The 23,625-nt window shown below is 46.6% G+C and overlaps 1 protein-coding gene across 3 annotated transcripts in view; it reads left to right on the top strand.

The window, feature by feature from the left end:
• The first annotated feature begins 3,833 nt into the window (after positions 1 to 3,833).
• Positions 3,834 to 23,625, top strand: part of Spire2 (spire type actin nucleation factor 2) — a 35,544-nt gene continuing 15,752 nt past the window's right edge. For 2 of the 3 annotated variants that reach the window (XM_005073154.4, XM_013115708.3), the window contains exons 1-2: positions 3,834 to 4,104; positions 16,147 to 16,190. In XM_005073154.4, coding sequence (XP_005073211.1) covers positions 3,849 to 4,104; positions 16,147 to 16,190 — 300 coding nt within the window. In that variant the 5' untranslated portion in view covers positions 3,834 to 3,848. Of the gene's footprint in view, positions 4,105 to 16,146; positions 16,191 to 18,703; positions 18,723 to 23,625 lie in introns of those variants that run through there. The other variant, XM_040735117.1, reaches the window with a different exon arrangement.

Raw genomic sequence — 23,625 nt, 5'->3', positions numbered from 1 at the left:
ATGTGCATTTGATTTTTTGGTCTACATGTATAGCAGTTGTGAGCTGCCTTGTGTGTGCTGGGAATTGAACCCGGTTCTCTGGAAGAGCAGCTGGTGCTCTTAACTACTGAGCTATCACTCCAGCCTTCAATGCCACCTTTTTGTTTGTTTGTTTGTTTGTTTTGTTTTTAGAGGCAGGGTTTCTCTGTGGTTTTGGAGGCTGTCCTGGAACTAGCTCTTGTAGACCAGGCTGGTCTGTAAACTCACAGAGATCCGCCTGCCTCTGCCTCTTGAGTGCTGAAATCAACAGCACTTTTTTAAAAACTTTTTTTTATTTAATCTTTGTGTCTTTCACATTGTATCTCCACATCATGTCTCCAGATCTCACCTCCCTCAATAAAAAACAAAATAAAATTTAAGAGAAGTAAGATGGGGGAAAAGGAAGAAAGGGAGAATCTGGTCATGGAAGCTGTAGTGATACAGCAAGTCACTCAGTAAACCCCTTTATCCATACAGTTTTTTTGTGCAGGTCTTCATCCCTAAGAATTATTGGTTTGGTTCAAGGCCCCTGATCTCTGCTACACCATCAACGCTGGGGTCTCACTGGGACTTTTCCTGGACATTCCATTACTGCCCCATGTCTTGGAGATCCTGCATCTCTGGGTCTGCAGGACCAAATACCCCATCCCCCATGCTCCAGAAGATCATAGATGGGGTGGATGTTGGAGTGGGCCTTCTACAAGTGACCACAGAGCTGACTAGCACTTCTGCTTCCTCACCATGGCCATGGCTAGGGGCAATTAGTCTTTAGGTAAGAGGAGATAGATAGTAGAACCTAATTTGTACATTTATTAGCAATAGGATCTTGGTGTGGTTCAGTTTTAGAGTTCAATCCCTAAATTCAATCCCCAGTATCATAAAAAGATGTATGTGTGTACATTTGTGTGCACTTCTGAGTGTGCATATGTAATCCACTGTTTTAAACATTACTGGCTGATATCTTGGAGGTATTTAGGGATTCTCCCAACAATAATTCCCGGTGAAAAAGCCAGAAGCTGCTAGGGGCCCACATTTATTATATAAGAACCTGAACACTTGTAGCCAACAAGGAAAATTCAAAGCTTTAGCAGAAAGAGGGTAGGCATGGTAGATATTTTGTTGCCATGACAGGATTCCTTAAAAAAAATAAGGGAGGAGAATTATTTTGGCTTAGTTTCAGAGGTTTCTGTCAATGGTCACTTGCTTTGTTGCTTCTGAGTCCTGTGCGGTGAAGCAGAGCATTATGGCAAAGCAAAGTGCCTCATGGTGAACTAGAAAGAGATGGACAAAAAAGAGCCATAGAACACGACATGGGCCGGGCGTTGGTGGCGCAAGCCTTTAATCCCAGCACTCGGGAGGCAGAGGCAGGCAGATCTCTGTGAGTTCGAGGCCAGCCTGGTCTACAAGAGCTAGTTCCAGGACAGCCTCCAAAGCCACAGAGAAACCCTGTCTGGAAAAACCAAAAAAAAAAAAAAAAAAAAAAAAAAAAAAAAGAACACGACATGGGCCTTAAGAACTTGCTTCTGATGACCTGCTTTCTCTAACTGGGGTCCTCCTCCACACATCTCCACCACTTCCTGATGCTATTTAAATTTCAACTCTAGGACTGTTAAGATGGTGCACTGGGTAAAAGCCTTGCTACACATGCCTGACTATCTGAGTTCCATCTTGGAAACCACAGTGGAAGAAGAGAAACACCTCCCTAAAGCTGCCCTCTGATCTCCACACACGTGTTATGGTACACATGCATCCACACTCCCATCATACACACAATAACAAAAATAAAATTATGAATCTTTCTATAGATTATCTACTGACTATGTCAGAGCACCTATCAGTGATTGGTGCAAGCAGCTAGGGCTGAGATCTTCCACATATGAACCCTATAATGATAATACTAAATAGCTTCCTCATAGGTAATTTCCATCCTATGCCCAAATGCCCCACAACTCTATCCATTCACTTCACTGACTGTGACGATGGGTACTTCCGCCACTAAAGGAGGGCATAGCAGTAAACACTGAGGGAGCCCAGTAGATAGAGCCACCTCCCCCCTACCCCGCACAGTGCCTGCCTTTTGCCTAATCTCTTGCTGCCCTCTGGATCAGGGACCCCCCATTCACTGGGACTCCTTGTCTCACTTTCCCCAGTCACCTTGGAGACTCTCTCCTACTGTGAAACCCCAGCTGTAATCCATCACTTCTGGGAAAATAAAGCATTTAGATGGCTCACTCCTTGATAAGTCATGATTCCAGTTTCTGACGAGCAAGCTGGTGCTGAGACTTCCTTGTAGGTCATATTCCCACCAATTCTAAAAGCAGAAACCATTCCGTGAGTTGGCCAGTAAAAAACAGCCTGGCCTCATCACTTGACATTGTGTGAGTCAGAGGCTTTTCTTAAACTACTTGCATACACACTCTTGCTACTAATGTAAACAAGACCCTTTGTGGTAGGTTGCTACTCTTCCCTTCTGAGGTAGCCCTTGAAGTTTCTGGTGATTAGGGAAGAGGAGATAGAGTTCCAGATTGTCTGCACAATTCTGAACTAAGCAAACTTTCTCCTTTTTTTTGGGGGGGGGGTGTTTTCGAGACAGGGTTTCTCTGTATTGTTTTGGAGGCTGTCCTGGAACTCAGGCTGGCCTAGAACTCACAGAGATCTGCCTGCCTCTGCCTCCCGAGTGCTGGAATTAAAGGCGTTTGCCACCAACGCCCGGCTGTTTCCTCTTCTTTAGTGTCCTTTGGTCCTGCTAAATTGGTTGTGTCTCATAAGCTTGTGAACTGGGAGAAGGATGTGAAACTTGCCCCCCTATTGACTATAAAGACTTTTATGCAAAATTCATTTGTATCAAGTTTCTTTCCAATGGAAAATCAAAAATCTAGAAGAGACCATAAGCTAGCTCCAACCACCAAGTCTTCCTCAAAAGAGGTGAAACTATCTTATGACTATGGTTCCATCCTTGGCTGTCCAGAACCCCAGGGAACCCCACAGTTCAGAGTGTCACTCCAGAGCCGGTCAGATCCAGTGCCACCTTTGTGCTTCCTAGGTGACTCTAGCCAGTGGCCAGACCTGAGACCATTTGCCTTTTTATCATTTATTTTTCAGTTGCATTTTCTTGCACTGTTGTTCTGGACAGTCATAACCATGGTTGAGATTTCTTTCGACAAAGCTGTGTGCTGTGTTCAGCTTGATACCAGGCCTGTGTCTTGTAGTAACTGGTCTAGAATGAAGGCAATACACTCTGTACGTGAGGTGTTGTGTTATCACGGTTACATTGTTTGTAACTAAGACACTAAAGAGCTTAAAGGTGGTGCTTTCTAGCAGAGAAAGGACCATTTATGAAGACCTGAAAGCCTATGTCATCTTCGTGTCGATCACATTATTGCAACCTTCTAAGGTCACTTTGCCATCCGGGCCTTCCAGGAATACCACCACAGGCACTAACTCCTTCAAAGAGCCAGAGCCAAGGAAGCGAGTGTGCCTGTGGTGTGTGTGTGTATGTATGTGTTCTCAGTCATGCTCAACACTCCCCCCCCCCGCCCTCCCCACTTCTAACAAATCTCCTTAGTCTTCTGTCTGCGCCTGTGCACCCTCCTGGCTCGCTCCTCCCTCCCTACCCAGTCTTCCTTTCTCACCCGGTCCGGCCCCGCCTCTTTGACCGTCTGAGCCCTCCTTCTCTAGCAGCCCCCGCCCTCACCTGCATCTGTTCGCGAGGGGCGGGGCCGGAATGACAAAGCACACGGGCGGCGCGGGATCCGCCCCCTCGCTCGGCGGTGCGTCGCCCCGCTGTTATGGAGACCCGCCGCTCGCGCGGGCGGCGATGATGGGCGGCCATGGCCCGGGCGGGCGGCGGCGGCGCAGCTGCTCCCGAACGCGCGGGGGGCGCGGCGCGGCCCGAGCCTTGGGAGCTGTCCCTGGAGGAAGTGCTGAAGGTGTACGAGCAGCCCATCAACGAGGAGCAGGCCTGGGCCGTGTGCTTCCAGGGCTGCCGCGGGCTGCGGGGCGAGCCGGGGGGCGTGCGGCGCATCCGGGACACGGCAGACATCCTCCTACGCAGGGACGGCTCGGTTGGTGCGCGGCTGGAGCCCGGTAAGGCTCAGTGGAGTGGGCGGGGGTGTGGCCGGCGCGGCGGGCGGGAGGCCGCTGAGGGCACCCGGGTGCCAGGTGACGGGGCCTCGACCTTTCTCTCATCAGCGCAGAGATAGCGCTTTGAGGGACCGAGAAGGCTTCACCCTGCCCTCTGAATCTGGGACTCCTTGTCTTCTCTTCGACCTCGGAGAGCCCTGCCATCACACAGCCACATACCGTCTAGGATAACCTTACCAGCAGCCCATTACTCCTAATGTGCAGGCCAGCGGCCGGTTGGCTGCTCGCGCCAGAGGACGCCTTCCCCAAGGGAGAGGGGCTTTGGCTAAAAGCCCGAGTATCTTTTACCTACCCTTAAGTCCTGGAGCGCGGCATCTCAGAGGGCTCTCTCTAGCCTGTTCTCTCCAAGCTGGGTTTGGGGGAGTCTGTAGCCCTCCAGCCCCTGCTCTAGCAGGGCCTGCGGGTGAATCTTTGTTGTTCCCCATGAAGCTGGCACTCTCCTGGCCACAGTGCAGACCTTAAAGGTTACTTAGAGATGTGGGTCTTTTTCTCTGTGTGTGGGGGGTGTGGGGTGCCTTGCTCTGAGTCTGTACTGAGCTGATACTGATTTCCTGAATTTAATTGTAAGGCCACACTGCAGACCTTAAAGGTTACTTAGAGATGTGGCTCTTTTTCTCTCTGTGGGGGGCGTGGGGTGCCTTGCTCTGAGTCTGTACTGAGCTGATACTGATTTCCTGAATTTAATTGTAAGTGCAAGAAAAGTGTATAATTTGTGATTTAAAAAATCCTTAAACACCAGTAAGAAACAACAGCTTTTAAAAGATTCTTGAAGTCTATTTAGGGTGCTGAGTTCAAGCGGCTATTTACTATTCCTCATTATTTACCCCCTTAGAGAATTGTAGTTCTGTATACAGTACACAGTGATATTACCCTAAAAGTTGATACCCTGTTGGGAGCACAAAGGCAGGCTGTGTGTTTGCTGAATGAAAGCTGGCCTCTCTCCAACCCTAAGAGAGCTGTGGGCTTGCAGAAATTTCCCCCAAGCAGGCATCTGCGGGGGACTAGGAATGAGGAGCAAAGCCAAACAGAAGCAATGGACAACAGCTGCTTCTGTACAGAGAGGGCCCATTGTGCACACACAGAAGCCATCACCTCTTCCTCAGGTCTTCTCAGCCTGTATCCGGTTCCTTCCTCCCTCCACACCCCTGCCTGACACTTGCAAGTTGTTAAATTTTGTGCAAAAGCCCTGATATATTTCACAGGGAAATAATAAGCACAGCACCCACGTAGGCTGAGGTTTCACCTTGGCCACATTTGTTCAGAAAGTGGCATAATTTGCCTAAATTGGTGCTCACGCACATGATCACTTCATCTTGCCAAGACTGGCCTGAAGGGACAGGTGCACCAGCCATCCACCACTTTGACCTGGGGCCCCTGCATCCTGCACATGCATAGAGCTTTACTTCTGCAACTCTGGCCTGCTCACAAGACTATCCTCGACCCATTCCACTACTTACCAAAGAGAATATAACCCAGGGTCTGGCTCCCAGCACTGCAGAAGACAGGACAGCAGGGAGCCTGCTCTGTCTGGCCCTGTGAAGTTAAAGACGAGGAAGCTGAGGCTTAGGGTTGTAGGTGGCTTGCTGTCATAGTGGCGGGCTGCACTGTGGACAAACCAAGCTGAGCTCCCTGTTAGACCTCTTCAGAGCATCAAAAGGACAGTAGTAGCCTGTTCTCCATCCCCCAGAATTGTGTCTGTATTGTCTTATTGTTCTCAGACTGGTAGCACCTCCTGCTGGGTCCCAAAGCTCAGGGAAAGCTCTCCATGCTGACCTTTGGGGAGAGGAACCTGTCTGTGGCACCAAGGGATCCAATTTCACTTTCTATTTAACATTATCTTTGGTATCCGTTGGTTAATAAACCTCATGAAGGTGAATGAGGTTTATGACTTGCTTTTTTTTTTCTGGATAGAATCTTGCTATGTTGTTGAGGCTGGCTGATATTGAACTATTGAGGTCAAGTGATTGTCCCACTCAACCCCATGATGCTGGTACCACAGGAGCTCATTGACTCTTTAAGGATTAAGAAAAGTGTGAAGCTGGGCGTTGGTGGCGCACGCCTTTAATCCTAGCACTCGGGAGGCAGAGGCAGGTGGATCTCTGTGAGTTCGAGGTCAGCCTGGTCTACAGCCAGAACTGTTATACAGAGAAACCCTGTCTGGGGGGAGGTACTGTATTTACTAGAACAATCTCTGAACTTCATAAATCAGCTGAAACTTTAAGGTAGTCACCCCTCTGGAAGTAGCCAGCCCAGCATTTTTCTGGAGGACTTGATCAACAGTGAATTCCCTAAAGGATTTTTGTACTTTATTCCTGAAGTAGCTGTGAGAAAAAAATGCTCATACATCATTGCCATTATTTAAGTTAGTTTTTGATGCCAGTAGAGTTTCTTTCTTTCTTTTTTTGTTGTTTGTTTGCTTGTTTTTTCGAGACAGGTTTTCTCTGTATTGTTTTGGAGCCTGTCCTGGAACTCGCTCGGTAGACCAGGCTTGGTCTCGAACTCACAGAGATCCCCTGCCTCTGCCTCCCGAGTGCTGGGATTAAAGGCATGCACCACCAACGCCTGGCCTGCCAGTAGAGTTTCTTAATTTGCTGGATTGGATGTTGGGCCCATTGGATGTTGTCACCCAGTTAGGTCAATCTCTAAGTCATACAGATCTTATTCACCACCTTATTTTTTGAGACAGAGTCTCTCACTAAACCTGGAGTTCACTATTTGGCAAGACTGGCTGCCATCTGGCATATGTCCCCAGCACTGGGGTTTATAGGCCCCTGCATGAGCTGGAGAGATGGCTCAGCCGTTAAAGGCTAGGCTCACAACCAAAAATATAGGCCCCTGCTGCTAAGCTCAGCTTTTACATGGGTGCTACATGGATCCAATTTCAGTTCTTCATGGGAGACTTCTATGGAACACAAGACCCTCCAGCCCCAGCGTCTCAAGTGCTAAAATAACCACTACACCTGACTTATCTTTTTAATTAGTATTTATTTTTGTCATTTTAAATTGTGTGTATACATACATGAGTTCAGGATATGTCTGCAGAATCCAAAGGTGTTGGATGCCCCCTGGAGCCAGAGTTTACAGGAGGTTATGAGGCATGGATGCTGGGAATTAGACTCGGGTCTTCTGGAAGAATAGTACATGCTTTTAACCACTGAGCCATTTGGTGAAGAGTGGAGGGTGAGCAAGTAGAGTCACATGTAGTAACATATAGAGTTACTAAACTGCGTATTGAGGAAAGAGTGATTTTTTTTAATTTGAATGTTTTGAGACAGGGTTTCTCTGTATAGCCCTGGCTGTCCTGGAACTTGCTTTGTAGAACAAGCTGGTGTCATATCAACTCACAGAGGTCTGCCTGCCTCTGCCTCCTGAGTGCTGGGATTAAAGGTGAACACTCCCACTACCCTGCTAGGACAGGGTGGATTTTTTTTTAAAGCTCAGATAACAAACTATCAAGTGATTGTTTCCTAGGACAAACCGGATTCCTTAAGTGGAGTTTGGTTAATGAACAGGGACCCCTAGTAACCTTTGTCTATCTCAAGCTCCAGGGTTGTTTTTCTGGGAGCATGACCACTTCATAAGTGGGGTTTGGCCATCATCCTGGTGGAGTTGGCAGCTTCCAGGTCCACCAGCCTGCATCTGCTGGCTAGTCATCTCTCCTGCAGGAAACCCATGTAGACAGGTGGAGGGGGACCTGGGAGGTTAAGATTTTTCACCCGCCTCTAAAGTGGGGGTGAGTGGCTATGCCATCTTTTCTTCCTTTACCTACCTGCCCTCTTTTTATGCTTGTGTACATACAATCCTCTGTTTTCAGGGTTTTTATTTGTTTGTTTGTTTTGTGGGTGGGTGTGTCTCTCACATATGCCAGTCTGTCCTTGACTTCACTCTGTAACTGGGCTGGTTAGTTCTATGCCAACTTGACACAAGGAGGAGTCATCTGAGAAGAAAAAAATGCCCCACCAAATTGGCCTGTGGGACATTTTCCTAATAAGTAATTGATATAGAAGGACTTAGCACATTGTGGGTGTGCCAACCCTTGACAGGTGGTCCTGGGGTATATAAGAAAGCAAGCCAAGCCAGGTGGTGGTGGCATACATCTCCCAAGTGCTGGGAGGCAGAGGCAGGCAGATCTCTGTGAGTTCCAGGACAGCCTCCAAAGCTACACAGAGAAACCCTGTCTAGGGGAAAAAAAGCAAGCTGAGTGAGCCTTGGGGAGCAAACCAACTAGTAAGCAGCACTCCTCCATGGCCTTTGCATCAGATCCTGCCTCTGGGTTCTTGCCTTGAGTTCCTGCCCCGATTCCCCAGTGGTGGACTATAATATGGAACTGAAAGCTAAAATAAAGCCTTTGCTTCCTTCCCAAGTTGCTTTTGATCATGGTGGTTTATCACAGAAATGGAAACCCTAAGACAGTAACTGAGGTTGACCCGAACTTTTGTTACCACCTGCAAGGGCTAGGGTCATAAATGTTTACTCACACTTGATTTATACAGTGTTGGAGATGGAACCCAGGGCTTCGTTCATGTTAGGCAGGCATCCAACAGCTGAGCTACATCTCCATACCTGCCCTTACTAACTTTTGGTAAGACTTCTACCAGGTGGCCCCAATCTTGCTCTTGCATTTGGGGTGCCTCTCAGCTCCATACTTGTCTATCCATCCTTTTCTGCTTGCAGGTCTGAGGCCCACTGTCCCTTGAAAAGTTCCTGGGTCTCAGTGTTGAGTTTCTGTGGGCAGCTTCCCATTCCAGTTTATCCTGCATGGATAGGAGGCTTTCCCATATGAGGCGTGTGTTATAGTCTTGAGCTGCTATCTAGACGAGAACTGGTACTGGTTTCCATGTAACTACAATTGTATTTTCACTCTTGATTTTCTTTTCTTTTCTTTTTTTCTTCTTCAAAAGACAGGGTTTCAGCCGGGCGGTGGTGGCGCACACCTTTAATCCCAGCACTCGGGAGGCAGAGGCAGGTGGATCTCTGTAGTTCGAGGCCAGGCTGGACCGACAGCCTCCAAAACAATACAGAGAAACCCTGTCTCGTAAAAAACAAAACAAAACAAAAAACCAAAACAAACAAACAAAAAAAGACAGGGTTTCTCTGTGTAACAGCCCTGGTTATTCTGGAACTCACTCTGTAGACCAGGCTGGTCTTGAAATCACAGAGATCCACCTGCCTCTGCCTCCCAAGTGCTGGGATTAAAGGCCGGTGCCACCACCACTGTGTATATTTTTACTCTTATTGCCCAACAGTGCTAAAGAGTAGACATTTTCATATCATAGAGCAGTGGTGGGGATAGGTTGGAATGAGGCAGTGTGGGCTAGTGAGAGAGAGTGACAGGAAGTACAGCCAGGGTTCTCTCCCTCCACCTTGCCTGCGTAGCTTGTTACGGTAACTGCGTGTGTAAATAGGCCATCTATTTAGACTGGGTGCTCACTTGTCCGTCTCTCAGCCGTATGCTCCCATTTTGAGCTAGAGTAGATCTTTGGCTTCTGAGAAATGTCATTGGACCACTGGAGTTCAGAAGCCACAACCTGGCTCTTGGCCATTGAAGCCCTTGAGCTTCCTCAGTGACCAGGACTGTGTGGTCAGCGGGCTTTTCGTCTTAAACAGCCTCATATTGCATGTGGCCCTGTCTAGGGAGAGTGCTCCCAGTCATCCTGAGGGGACCCAAAAAAAGGATGGGAAGGATGAGCCGGGTGGTGGTGGTGGTGGCACACACCTCTAATCCCAGCACTCAGGAGGCAGAGGCAGGCAGATCTCTGTGAGTTTAAGGACAGTCTGGTCTACAGGGCGAGTCCCAGGACAGGCTCCAGAGTTACACAGAGAAACTCTGCTTCAGGGGAAAAAAAAAGAATAGGAAGGAGACATTCCATTGCAGAGGAGGGAATTTGTCATCCCCCCAGAGTCTCTGGATACCAGAATATTTGTGGTTGAAACGTGTTTATTGAGCCAGGTCCTTCGACGTGGTCCTGCCCAAAGCTTCTTGAGTCCTTGTCACTGTTGTGTTTCCCACCTCATTACTGTAAGGCACTCTAGAGCCTTGTGCCCTGTGGAGGTTACTCAGCTAACGTATGTTGGGGCTAACAGCCGGCTACCTTGGATGGGTGACTGGAGCCTGTTGAGAGGTGTTCACAGGGCAAGCGCACACCAGTGTTGGGCTTACTCTTCCTGCAGGGCGTGTTGTTGAGATCTCCACTCTGAAGGTCACGGAGGACAGGCAGCTGTCCAGAGTCAGTGAGATGGACATGACATGCACCTGCCTCAGAGCTAGTGTTTGTGCTCTGTAGCCTTACAGCACACCGCCAAAGGTGAGCTCTGGCCTGTGGCACAGTGGCAGGTGTCCATGTGCCACACCTTTGTGTACCTTGGCCAGATTCAGCTTGGGATGCAGTGTCCAGGGTCCATGCAGATGAGCCCTTGACACAAATGTGGGTTGCAGCCTGAGGAATGCGGTCCTGCAAAGGGCTCCCTGTGTAGGTCTTGATGGCCAGTGCCCTATCCCTGAGCCCTCTCACTCAGAAAAGGGGAAGTAAGGACTTAATGCCTGGCCACTCTGGGTGTGGGTGTGTGCTGGGTGTGTCTGTGAGCTGAGTATGTGTGTGTACAGCTTTTCCAATTTAGTTTCACCTCTGAATTAGGCCTTGCAAGAAGGCAGTTTTTCAAGTATATTTTTTCCTCTGTGATGCTGCCTGTGTCCAAGGTTGACTGTCCCAGAAAACCTCAAGATACATGAAGTCAGGATACTAGCCCACACCTTTGTTTACATGCTTTTTATTTGTGCTTTTAGAAGGAGATAGCCTTAAGTCTTAAGCAGCCTGGGGTTCCTGTGTAACTTGCATGGTTCAGGTGGTAGTAGGGGTGTAACACCAGCCTTCCTGCCATGTTCAAAGCCCCGAACTTCCTCCATACTCATCTGTTGCCAACCTGGTGTCCACAGAGAATCCTTTCAGTGTCTGACATAGCACAGGTCTGTTAAAGGTAGTGGGCACAGCTAAGGGCCTCTCAGCCTTTCATAATGGGAGTTCTGGTCCCAGAATATAGACCATTTAAACAGATGTGCTAGGGTTTCTGCTCTGATCCTTAACTAATTCCTCACAGGAAGTTGACCTCTAGCTCACAATTGTTTGTAACCAGTGCCAAATGAGCTGATGTCCTTTCCTGGTCTCTGTGGGCACTGCATGCATGTGGTGAGCTTACATATATTCAGACTAAACACTCATATACATGAAGTAAAAATAAATAAATATTTATTAAATATATATTTATTTATTTTATGTGTGTATGTGCATGCACACCCCGTGGCATACATATGGAAGTCAGAGGACAACTTTCAGGATCCAGTACTCTCCTTCTACTATATGGACCCAGGGAATTGAACTCAGGTTGTGAGGCTTGGTGAAAAGTGCCCTTACCCACTGAGCCGTTTCACCAATGCGCCACCCCAAAGGAATGCAGACTCCCTCTTTCCAACACATTATGTTTATCATGTTTTATTTTATTTAACATTTATTACGTGTGTGTGTGTGTGTGTGTGTGAGAGAGAGAGAGAGAGAGAGAGAGAGAGAGAGAGAGAGAGAGAGAGAGAGAGATATCTGTGAGTATGAGCATGTACATGCTGTTTCAGGGTTCAGATCCTTCCACTGTGCTTTCAGGTCATTCGGCTTGCAAAACAAGCACTTTTACCTACCGAGCCATTTTGCAGAATCTAATTTTGTCAGCTGCATACTCTATCTTCCTGCTAGGACCTGTGGTGGGGTTTTAGTGATGTGCCCAGATGTGTTATCAGGATCTGGAAACATTCTGTGTCTTCCTTCTGGGACCAGTGGTGAGGTCTTGGTGATGTTACTAGATGTGTCGCCAGAGGTTGAGTATGCAAGTATAGCAGGAGCATGGGAGTCAGGAAGTCAGGGCTGCCCATTGTTTTGTATTGTTTGTTGTTTCATGCCCCACCCTCACAGTCCCCAAGGGTTACTCATTTTTAAGAGTCCTGAGTGCTCAAGGCAGGCCTCAGTATCATGTACTGATGACGCATAAGGCTGCATCATGACATGGATCTGATATTAACACTGCTAATTAGTTTTGTGACATTAGCACTGCTGAAATGGGTCACCTCCAGACCTGCCACTAGTGGACTGGGTTCCTGCTGTAGGTAGACACTTCCTGGGAGTGGCTGTGTGTGTGTGTGTGTGTGTGTGTGTGTGTGTGTGTGTGTGTGTGTGTGTGCTTAGAGAAGCCTGCTGTTCCCACTCAGTCCAGGATGAGCCACCACCCATCTGTGGAAGAGGAAGGACACACCTGTATCCCTTTGCCCTACAGAACTCTGTTTGTTAAACAAGCACAGGACTCTGACTCTGCCTTCCTGTGGGTGGTTCTCTCTCTTGGCTTTCACCAGTTTCCAAGGCTGATGCTTGGGTCACAACTCAGTTTTATAGTTCATTTCTTGACAGTGGAAGCTGCCTACCTGTAAGTGTGGCTTACTTACTAAGTGCCAATCACTGGGTGTGTTTTCACTCAATCTGACAAAACTTCTGTGGTGATAATATCACTTTTGTGGGAGAGAACTGCTATCACTCAGTCATGTGACCTTTGACTCCACAGTCTCTTGCCTGGAGTCTGCACCCTGACCTTGGAGATATGTGCTGTATTTTCACTTTTCCGAATTTATTTCTTGAGTTTAGCAAATCCACATATTTCAAATTCAGAATGTTTCTTTTTAAATTTATTTTATATGTATGAGTGTTTCCCTGAATGCATGTATGTGCACGTGCCTGATGCCCATAGAAACCAGAAGAGGGAATTGAATCCCCTGGTACTGGAGTTACAGATGGTTATAAGCTGTTCTGTGAGTGCTGGAAATGGAATGAGTCTTCTATAAGAGCAGCCAGTACTAAAATTCAGAAAGTTTAAAGGGAAGACCTTGAAGGAGCCCTGTGTGGCTGACTAGATGCCCTTCCCTCCTCACAGGCTGCCAAGAATGTGAAGGTTTCCTGCACATGCCAGCACTCAGGCATGTGTGCTTCCTCCTAAATTCAGCTGCTCTGTTCTTTTTTTTTTCCTTGAGTGGGGACCTTGGATCAACTCAGCACACAAAAGACATCTTATTGGGTTGTTTGTTTGAAGCAGGGTCTTTCTTTCTGTTATCCAAGTTGACCTTAAGCTTGGAATCTTACTGCCTCAGCCTCCCAGATCTGGTTTCAAGTAAATTTCTTAATCTGCCACCCTTCTTGACCACCTTGTTCTTTTTAGTGACATCTGATATCCTGGGTGTGGATGCTTGTGTGTCTGTCTTTAGTGGGCATGTATGCATTTTTGGTGTAGACTAGATTCAGCACTGAGTGTTCTTGTAGGTGTTGTGATGCATGGGTGTGCCTTCTAAAGGCTGACTGGCCAAGTCAGAAAGTGCGAGAGTGTATAACTTTGCTGGACTTGGCAGGTTGCCTCGTGAGGGTTGAGGCCAGTTCCCTTGTCCACCAGGAACTGTGTATGATGTGTGTCTTCATTGCACACGCCCCTCAACTATGTGTTTTGACCATATAGGGACTTCTGAGCACTTGGATAGCTGTGCTCTTCTTAGGGCAAGGATCCCATCTTGGGGAGATGAGTCTGAGTCCTTAGCAGAAATGATGCTGATAGAAACTTGGTGTCCCACTTCCAGGTCCACCTCAACACAGGATTTTAGACATAATGGGAACTCCTTGACCCAGCTCCATCTTTCATCATCTGTATAATTTCAAGTGAAATTCTTCATATGTAGAGAAGACGTCTTGGAAGCTGGATATCAAGGCACACACTTATAGTCCCGGCACTCAACACAGTGCCGAAGCCATCACTAACATTTGTTAGTTTTGTGTTGTCTCTGGGCCTGGCCTCTGCCTGTGTGGTGGTCACTGTCATCACAGAATCTCACAAAGCCAGAGCTTGCTCGTTAAAGCCCAAGGCTCCCCTGGCATAGTGTACCTGTAATCCAGCACTCAAGAAGCCAAGGCAGGAGGGTTGTAATGACTTTGATCTAGACAATAATATTTTATCTCAAAACAGCAATAACTTGAAGCATTATTAGATCCATAAACGTTTTTGACACATCTCCTATTAACACTGACTATTTAAGCATTAAAAGTATTCTTCTCATGGACTAGTATTGTAGCTCGATTGGTATAGTACTTACATAGCAAGGTGGCCCTGGGTTCAGTCTCTACCATGTAAACTGGGTGTGGTAGAGTACTCCCCAGTGCTGGGGAGATGGAGGCAAGAGGGTCAGAAGTTGAAGGTCCTTCTCAGCTACGTAGTGATTTTCAAGGCTAGCCTAGGGTACATGAGACATAGTCTTTTTTAAAAATTTCAACCAGAAAGCCAGGCAGTGGTGGTGCACACCTTTAATCCCAGTATTTGGGAGGCAGAGGCAGGTGGATCTCTGTGAGTTCGAGGCCAGCCTGGTGCCTCGCACTACAGTGCGAGTTCCAGGACAGGCTTGAAAGCTACACCCTGTCTCAAGTGTCCCCTCCTCTCAAAATCGAATAGAAAGCTGCTCAAAGCCGAAGACCAGGAGGACTGTTGTGTGCTCAGAATTGGCTAACTGTCCACCAGCCTGCCTTGCCTTCTTGAATTCCTGACTCGGATCACTGGTCTTTTCCAGGAAGTACCCTTATTCTTTCTCAAATTTTCTTTCATCTTTTTTTGTGTCTGAATCCCATCACAACTACAAAGTTTTGTTAAATATCCAAAGCAGACTGGGGACAGAGTCCCTAGGATCACAAATCCTCCAACAGCATGCTCTTTGAACTCACTTTCTTATTGCCTCACTGATGTTGGAGAATGGATTGTTTTCCATTATTTTAATGGATCTCACAGTCTCTATCTTTGGCAATCTTCCTGGTTCTTGATGCAATTTGAACATATTTGTGGAGTTAGCAGATTTTAGATTTACCTAGCAGGCAATTTTATGGTTTGTTATTTTTGCAGGGGGGAGGAGGGGGATTTCGAGACAGGGTTTCTTTGTGACTTTGGAGGCTGTTTGGAACTCATTCTGTAGACCAGGCTGGCCTCGAATTCACAGAGATCTGCCTGCCTCTGCCTCCCAAGTGCTGGGATTAAAGGTGTGCACCATCACCACGGCTGGTTTCTTATTTTTATGTCTCGCTTCATCCTAGAACTTGAAGAAGCTGTAGCTCATATCATTACATGTTCTACCCTTATACATGATTAAAGGAGGCCCGGGGAAGGGGGCAGTTGGAAGTGGGGAGTTGCTGGTAGCACAGATTCTAGCATCTCTGGCCTGCCTCATTGAGCCACCACCATTTACCAGCTATGATGCCTTGGAGTCAGACTTCACCCTTTGCCTTTGGCTTCTCGTCTGTGAAATGGGTGCTGGAGCTATCCACCTTTTGGGCTATAGCTGAGCCAAATGGGTAAGCCCTTGAAAATGCTGACTCACTTCTTGGTTTTTACTAGTGATGTGCTTAGTAAATAAAATGCAGAGTCCGACTTCCACCTGCCCGTCAGCCCAGGGACTCCTTCTTTGAGAGGTGCCATTGGAAAAACCCAAACCAAGTGGATTTATTTACACATTTGCTGTGTTCTGGCTTAAAGGACCTCGGTTGTAGGGAAGTGGTAGATCCAACCCATTTTAGATGATGGGTCTCCCCTGCAGTGACAGCTGAGAACCTGGACATACACACAGTTTTCCTGACTGTCCTTCATCCCTGACTTTCTCCTCTGAGCTGTTACTATGGACCAGGGGATGAACAGCTGTCTGAGAGCAGGGTCCACATCACTCTGTAGCCTGTATCCTGCTCATAGCTACCTTAGGCTAGGCCTTGGGGTTTCTGTTCAAGCGGCCACGTATCTCAGCCCTGTTGTGAGCTTTCTGGTGTTCCTTTGGGGGTGTGTTGTGTGTTTTAGGGAGGGTGGGGCAGAGGGAGAAGGGATGAACAGAATTGTCTGGTGGGGTCTTGGGATTTCCAAGGTAATCTTGACTGTTTTCTCTTACAGAACCTACAACCATGGTGGTGCCGCCAGCCAGCTCAGAAGCCCAGGTATTGAAAAGCAATTTTAGATTACCTGATATATAATAAAATTTATCTGTTATGCTGGTTAGTTTTCTTTGGTCAACTTGACACAAGCTAGAGTCATCTGAGAAGAAGGAACCTCAATTGAGAAAATGGCTCTGTAAGATTGGTCTATAGGCAAGTTTCATGAGACATTTTCTTGGTTCCTGATTGATGGGGGGGTTGGTGGTGCAGCCCATTGTGGATGGTGCCATCTCTAGGCAGGCGGTCCTGGATGGTATAAGAAAGCAGGCTGAGCAAGCTATGAGGAGCAAGCCACCCAGTAAGCAGCATCCTCCATGGGCTCTGCTTCAGTTCCTGCCTTCTGTGATGGGAGTTACAACCTGAGAGTTGTAAACTGAAATAAATCTTTCCTTCAGTTGCTTTTGGTCATGGTGTTTTGTCACAACAATAGAAGCCTAACTAAGATACCTGTACTGTAGGATATAAATTATAATGTATACAAAGTTACACAATCCTTTGGGTGAGGGAAGACACTGATAAAAACACTTGAAGGTCTTAATTGAGAGTGTGATAAAGCTCTTCACAGGGGACAGGCGGGTGTGGTCACAGCCCTAGAAACTGATCCTACTCCCATACTAGGGGAACAAGGGAGACAGTACTGCTAACTCACTCTGGCCCACTGGAAAGTGATGTGGTCAGCAGGGTAGGCTTCTCAGGGCATGGAGTTTAGGGCAGATGAGAAACCAGCCAATGACCAATGCCTAGAACCAAAATCTCCATTGTCTTGAGGTAATGGTCTGAATTTGACATTTATTTCTGTTGTTTTTGCATAACTAGCACTGGCCTCAACTTAACCATGTAGCTGAGGCTGGGTGAGACTTTTAACTCCTGATCTTCCTACCTCAGTTTCCCAAGTAATTCTGGGGTTACAAGCATGAGCTACTATGTTTGGCTTTCCACTGCCTTTTAAGAAAAGATGTATTTATTATGTATATAGTATTCTGCCTGCATGTATGCTTGCACACAAGAAGAGGGCACCAGATCTCATTACAGATGGCTGTGAGCCACTATGTGGTGGCTGCAAATTGAACTCAGAACCTCTGGAAGAGCAGCCAGTGCTCTTAACCTCTGAGCCATCTCTCCAGCCCCCTCCACTGCCTTTTTGCTTTATTTATTTCAGCGGTTTTTTGTTGTTGTCATTGTTTTGTTTTTTTCAATAAGTGATACACCTATTTCTTCTACTTGTTTCCCAAAAGGCACTGAAGAGTGGAAACCCACTTGTATCCTAAGATGAGAAGGGACCCTTGGGGACCAGAAAAGAGCATCATCTGAGCAGCAAACAGAGCTAGAGAGAGGGATTCCAGGACATGTTGCCTGCTCTGATGTTTTCTTCCTTTGAAATGTGGCCTTTCACTGCCTTTTTGAAACATAATTTTAATATAATAATAATTTATAGGGCTGAATGCAATGGTACATGCCTGTAATTCCAGCTACTTAGGAGACTAAAGTTTTGAAGAAAAATAAAGAAGAGATATGGAGGAAGGGAGGGAGGAAAGAGGGAAATAAATACATCTATGTATTTATTCATCATGGTAGCATTCCAATGCAGAAGAGGTAGCGTAGACCAAAGGGATCCCATCATGTGCTGCTACTGCTTCTACTGCTACCGCTGCTTCCCCTTCCTTCTCTATCTAGATCTTGCCTCAAAAAGAAAATTATTATATTTCCTTACATTTTTGTTATTTATTTATTTGGACTTTTTTTATTTTGAGATACGGTCTCTGTATCATGCCTTGGCTGTTCTAGAACTCACTATGCAGACCGAGCTGGCCTTGAACTCACAGAGATCCATTTGCTTCTGCCTCCCAAGTTCTAGGATTAAAGACATATGACAGTACACCTGGCTGGCACTACGTCTTACCACCACACATAATTCTTAATGGTGATGACTAGATAAGATACCCTTGCTATCCTGGAATTCTGTCACCTAAGCAACACTGCTAAGGTTACTAAGGAACTCTGTGAGGATGGTGTTTTTCATATGTAGGTAGCTGGAAATTGGGGGAAGAACAACTGTGTTTCTAAGACATCTGCATTGCCATGCGGCTGCCAGTTATCTGTATTCACAGCTGTCTAGTATCCTAGTTAGTTCATTTCTCTAGTCCAGGTCTGCTGGTCTGAGAGGTCAACTGACCCTTGTCTAGAGTTCATAGAGGTGAAACTGCTACCTACCACCTAAAGGTTGCCTAGTATTACACACCATGAAAATACTTGTAAAAGCTTTGAATGAGGGAGTCTCATATGGACTGTTCTCAGAGGCCCACTTGTTAACCTGAACACTCCATCCTCAGGAAATGGGGTGAGGAGAGCCACTCAAAATCTAAGCTTCCTTCTGGCTACTGGGTTTCATGAACTGCCTATGCAGCCTCTCTAATTGCAGTCAGATTCCAGGCTAATGGCCTTGTTTGAACTTGCAGGTTGGAGGTCCTGAGACTGGCCTGCTGCCCAGGCTTTTCCTAATGGAAAGAATTCTTTGTGTTCCAGAGAAAGTTTCCAGTGAGTCGGGGCACAGAAAAGCTTTTTACCAAAGAAGCCATCAGATAAGAGGCTTGGCTGCAGTTAACCCTTCCCTTTGCTTGTTGCTAGTGTAGGCCAGCACTTGGGAAAAAGAGAGTGGCCTGGATGGATGGGATTACCTCTCTGCAAGTGTGCATTGGGATTGGTAGGAGAGCTTCCTTCTTGCTTCTCAGTCTGTCTTCCTCCATGGAGTCATTTGGTTTCCACTGGAGACCCTGCCACACAACCGAGCATCACAGAGCTATGAAGCACATTAGAGATCATGTACCACCTTGCTCTTACCTGGCATCTACCTCTGCAGCAGATGAGTTTTCTGTGGGACCTATCCACGTTTCTGTCCCTTTACCTTGCTAGCTTTTCCTTTCCATTGTCATACTCAATAATGGTCCTGAGACAGTCTCTGGAGTCCCTAATTTCCCAGGGTACTTCATCTGGCTGCTGACCAAAGCCCTGCTGTTTGCTACCTGTCAGGTGTGACCAGCCACTAGATGCCATGCCCTCTTACTGTGCATTCATGGGTGTGCCTTAGAAACAGTCTATGACTTTAACCTGCTTGAAGTAGAGATAAAACTAGGGTGAGGACAGCTCCAAGAGTAGGCCAGGGCTTTGACCCATTGTGATTTTTACCCCCACTAGTCTTCTTGAGTGAAGGATTACCTTCCCCAGACCCTTGGGGGAGATGTCCCTGTAGGATCCAGAGACCTTAGCTCTTGCCTGACTCTGGCTTTGGCCTGTTATTGCTCTGCCTACCTCAGGCCCAGGATTCCTGGATACTTTGTTAGCCAGAAATGAGCAGAGAGGCCACTGTGGCAAGGTGGTACCAGAAAGTGGACAGTCTCTGATGAGGCTGTGGCTCCATCTGCTACAACAATGTCCTCTCACCCTAGCAATGTAACAGAAAGTCAGAAGGTAGCACAGACAGACCCAACTCCAAGGTCTAGCTTGGACAGCTTCTAGCTGTGATGAAGTAGCCTAACATCTCTATGTCTCTGTCCCTCTGGGGTTTTGTTGTTGTTGTTTGTTTATTTGTTTGTTTTGTTTTGTTTTTCTGAGACAAGGTTTCTCTATATAACTGTCCTGGATGTCCTGGAACTCACTCTGTAGACCAAGCTGACCTTGAATTCACAGAGATCCTCCTGCCTCTGCCTCCCGAGTGCTGGGAATAAAGATGTGCACCACCACCACCCGACTCCTCTGTCCCTCTGTATATAAGATGGGAGGTTGTGTCAGTGGGCTGCTGAGGTTAAACAGGATGAGTTTTGCATAGGTTTAGCATAGTGACTACATAGTAGAGCTGCTATTTTTGTATGTATGTGCCTTTGGTCATCTTTTCTTTCTTCTAAAATATTTTATGTATACAAGTTTTATTTATTAATTTGTTATTTGTTTTGCTTGCGTGTATGCCTATGTACTATGTGCATATCTGGTGCCTGAGGAGGTCATAAGAGGGTGTCAGATCCTCTGTAATTGCAGTTATGGAAAGTTGTGAGTCACCATGCAGGCACTGACAGTTGAACCCAGGTCCTCTGGAAGAGCACCCAATGCTCTTAACCACAGAACCATCTCTCCAGCCCCAGATAGTCTGTTCAAAGAAGGAAAATGTGAAAAGCATTCATTCAGTAGTATTGGAGATTGATCCTCAGGTTGTTGCATGTGCTAGGCAATATCTCCAGCCTCAGTTTATCTTTTTATTTTGAGATGGAATTTCACTAAATTTCCCAGGCTGGCCTCACACTTACTCTGTAGTCCAGTCTTAAACTGATAATTTTCCTGCCTCTGCCTCCTGAGTAGCTGGGACTAACAAGCTATGTCACCAAGTCCTGCCTGTAAGCCTTATATTTATAGTTATTTGTTTTGAGACTTTCTTTTTTGATTTTGTATTAATTTATTTATATCTGAGTGCTCTAATGGCATGTACTCCTTTATTCCAGAAGAGGGCATCAGCTCCCAGTATAGATGGTTGTGAGCCACCATGTGATTGCTGGGAATTGAACTCAGGACCTCTGGAAGAGCAGCCAGCTTTTAACCAGTAAGCCATCTCTCCAGCCCTGAGACAAGTTTTCATTGTGTAGCCCAGGCTGGCCTCAAGGTTAGGATTTTCTTGCCTCAGCCTCTCAAATGCTGGGATCACAGGTCTGTGCCAGCTCATCCAAATGTATGAAAATCCTTTGTAACATAAAAGCAAATGCTGTGCAAATTAGAAATACTGTTAACCCCTCTATGTATTCAGTTATGCTGGCAGCCCGTTGCAGTATTTCCTGTCCTATTAAATCTAACTGGGAAGGCAGGTGTCACATGGGCACAGAGAATCAAGGTCTTGCAGCATCTGGGGGGTGAACATGGAACAAGATCCTCCATTGCACTCCACAGAGCCAGTCTCCAGGCCATTGATGGTAAGCTGAAAGATAGGGTTCCTTGCCAAGTGAAATGGAGAAATGCTGAGGTAAGAAGACTCTACAGAAAGACCTCAAAGATGCTTAATGTGCTTTTAAAAAAAGAATTACTGAGGCTGGAGAGATGGCTCATCAATTAAGAGTACTGGCTGCTCTATCAGATGATCAGAATTTGATTCCCAGCACCCACAAGTCTGTAGCTGCAGTCTCAGGGGACCTAGCACCCTGTTCTGGCCTCCAAAGGCACTGCACGCACAGACTTACATGCAGTCAAAACACCCACACACAAAAATAAAATGAAAAAATTTTAAAGAGTTATTATCAGGCACGGTGTACATGCTTATAATCTTTTGGGAAACGGAGACAGGAGGCTTAAAACCTTGAGGTTGGCCAAGGCTACATAGCAAGATCCTGTCTCAAAATTGGTATAACAGAGACTTTCAGGAAGTGCAGTCAACTGAAGCACCAAGAACCTCTTGAAGTGAGTTCCACAAGTCCCCAGGGTCTGACCCTCGTGCTCCATCACATGTCTAGGGTGTTTCCTCCCCACTTTGGTCAGGTTAAATGTATATACATAGAGAAGTTACATTCCTTTAAAAAGATACGAGACTGAGTATAGTATGGTGGAGCATGTAGCAATCCCAACACTCAGGAGGCTGAAGCAGGAGTTTGAGGCCAGCTAGAGCTGTGTAGATACCCTGTCTCAAATAACAACTAACTGGACATAGGCCTGTAATCTGAGCCCTGGGGTAGCGAAGGTAGGAGGATCAGGAGTAAGCTTCATGAGCTACTACCTCAAAAAAACAAACAAACAAAAGCAAAAAGAGGTCCTGAAGAGATAGATGGCTTATCAGTTAAGAACACCAGCTGCTCTCCCAGAGAACGCTGGTTCAATTTCTATCACCCACATGGCTGCTCACAAACCATCTATGACTCCAGTTCTAGGGCATCTCCCACCCCCTCTGGTCTCCGAGGGTACTGCATGCATGCGGTGCACAGAGGTCCATTCAGGTAAAATACCAATCAATACACATAAAAATAAAATGTTAATAGGTTAAAAAAAAAGCCAGGTGGAGGTGGCAAACACCTTTAACCCTAGCACTTGGGAGGCAGAGTAAGGTGGATCTCTGTGATTTCAAGGCCAACCTGGTTTGCAGAGCGAGTTCTAAGACAGTTAGGGCTACACAGAGAAACCCTGTCTCAAAAAACAAGAATGAAAAAAGAAAGAAAGGGAGAGGGAGGGAGGGAGAGAGAGAGAGAGAGAGAGAGAGAGAGAGAGAGAGAGAGAGAGAGAGAGAGAGAGAGAGAGAGAGAGAGAGAGAGAAGAAAACTAGTGTTGGAAAATTGGGCCAGTAGTTAAGAGCACTTGTTCTTTCAGGGAACTCAGGTTCAATGCCTAGAACATACATGACAGCTCACAACTATCTGTAACTCCCTCCTTACTTCAGAGTGCATTAGGCACATATGTGGTACACTTGCATGTATTTGGGTAGAAGGCTCATGCATTTTTTTTAAGTCAGGGGTGGTGGTGCATGCCTTTAGTCCCAGCACTTGAGAGGCAGAGAAAGGTGGATCTCTGTGAGTTGAGGCCAGTGTGGTCTGCATAGTGAGTTCTAGGACAGCCAAGTAGAGAGACTCAAAAACCCAAATAAATAAATAAACAACAAAATGTAAGGAAGTATAATATTTTTCTTTTTGAGACAAGGTCTAGCTGTATAGCTCTGACTATTCTAAAACTTGAGCTGGCCTCAAACTCACAGAGCCCCTCTACCTCTGCCTCCTGAGTGCTAGGATTAAAGGTGTGAGCTGTTTCCTCAGCATGTCATAATTTTTTTGTGAGTACAAATGCCACTCTGTTCGTATAATGATGTGAGTCAGCTGTTACCGTAACCCACTTCTGGGATAATCAGAAAGGTGAGGTTTGGCTGGGAGGGCAGCTCAGTGATACAGTGTGTATTCAGCAGGCCACATGGGTTATTTTGGCTCACAGTTTTGGAAGTTTCAGTTCATGGCCACTTAGTCCTGATGCTTTGGGACTATGGTGATGTTGCACATCATGGCAGAATTTCATGGAGAAGTCCGCTTATCTCTTGGCTGGGTATGAAAAGTTGGAGGCCAGTTTCCAATAACTCCTCCCAGGCTACGCCTTCGGTGAAGAGAAGATCTCCCACTTAACACCACCTATTTATTTATTTAATGACAGGGTCTCACTATGTAATCCAGCCTGGCCTGGAACTCTGCCTCCCAAGTGCTGGGATTAAAGGTATGCACCATGCCCAGCAAACCCACCTCTTAAAAGTTTCACCAATTCCCAAATGGAAGCAAGCTGAGGACTAAAGCTTTTACACATGGGCCTTTGGGAACATCTAAGAATTATACTCTAGGGCCAGGGTGTCATATAATGGCAGAGTACTCTCATATCATGTGTGAAGGCCTGGGTTTGGTACCCAGTACTGCAAAATAAAAAGAAAACACCCTACCTCCAAAGC

This window comes from Mesocricetus auratus, unplaced genomic scaffold (assembly GCF_017639785.1).
Source record: "Mesocricetus auratus isolate SY011 unplaced genomic scaffold, BCM_Maur_2.0 Super-Scaffold_6723, whole genome shotgun sequence".
In the NCBI taxonomy this organism is placed as follows: Eukaryota; Metazoa; Chordata; class Mammalia; order Rodentia; family Cricetidae; genus Mesocricetus; species Mesocricetus auratus.
The sequence above is the reverse complement of the archived record's forward strand: the minus strand, read 5'-3'. Positions and strand labels throughout refer to the sequence as shown.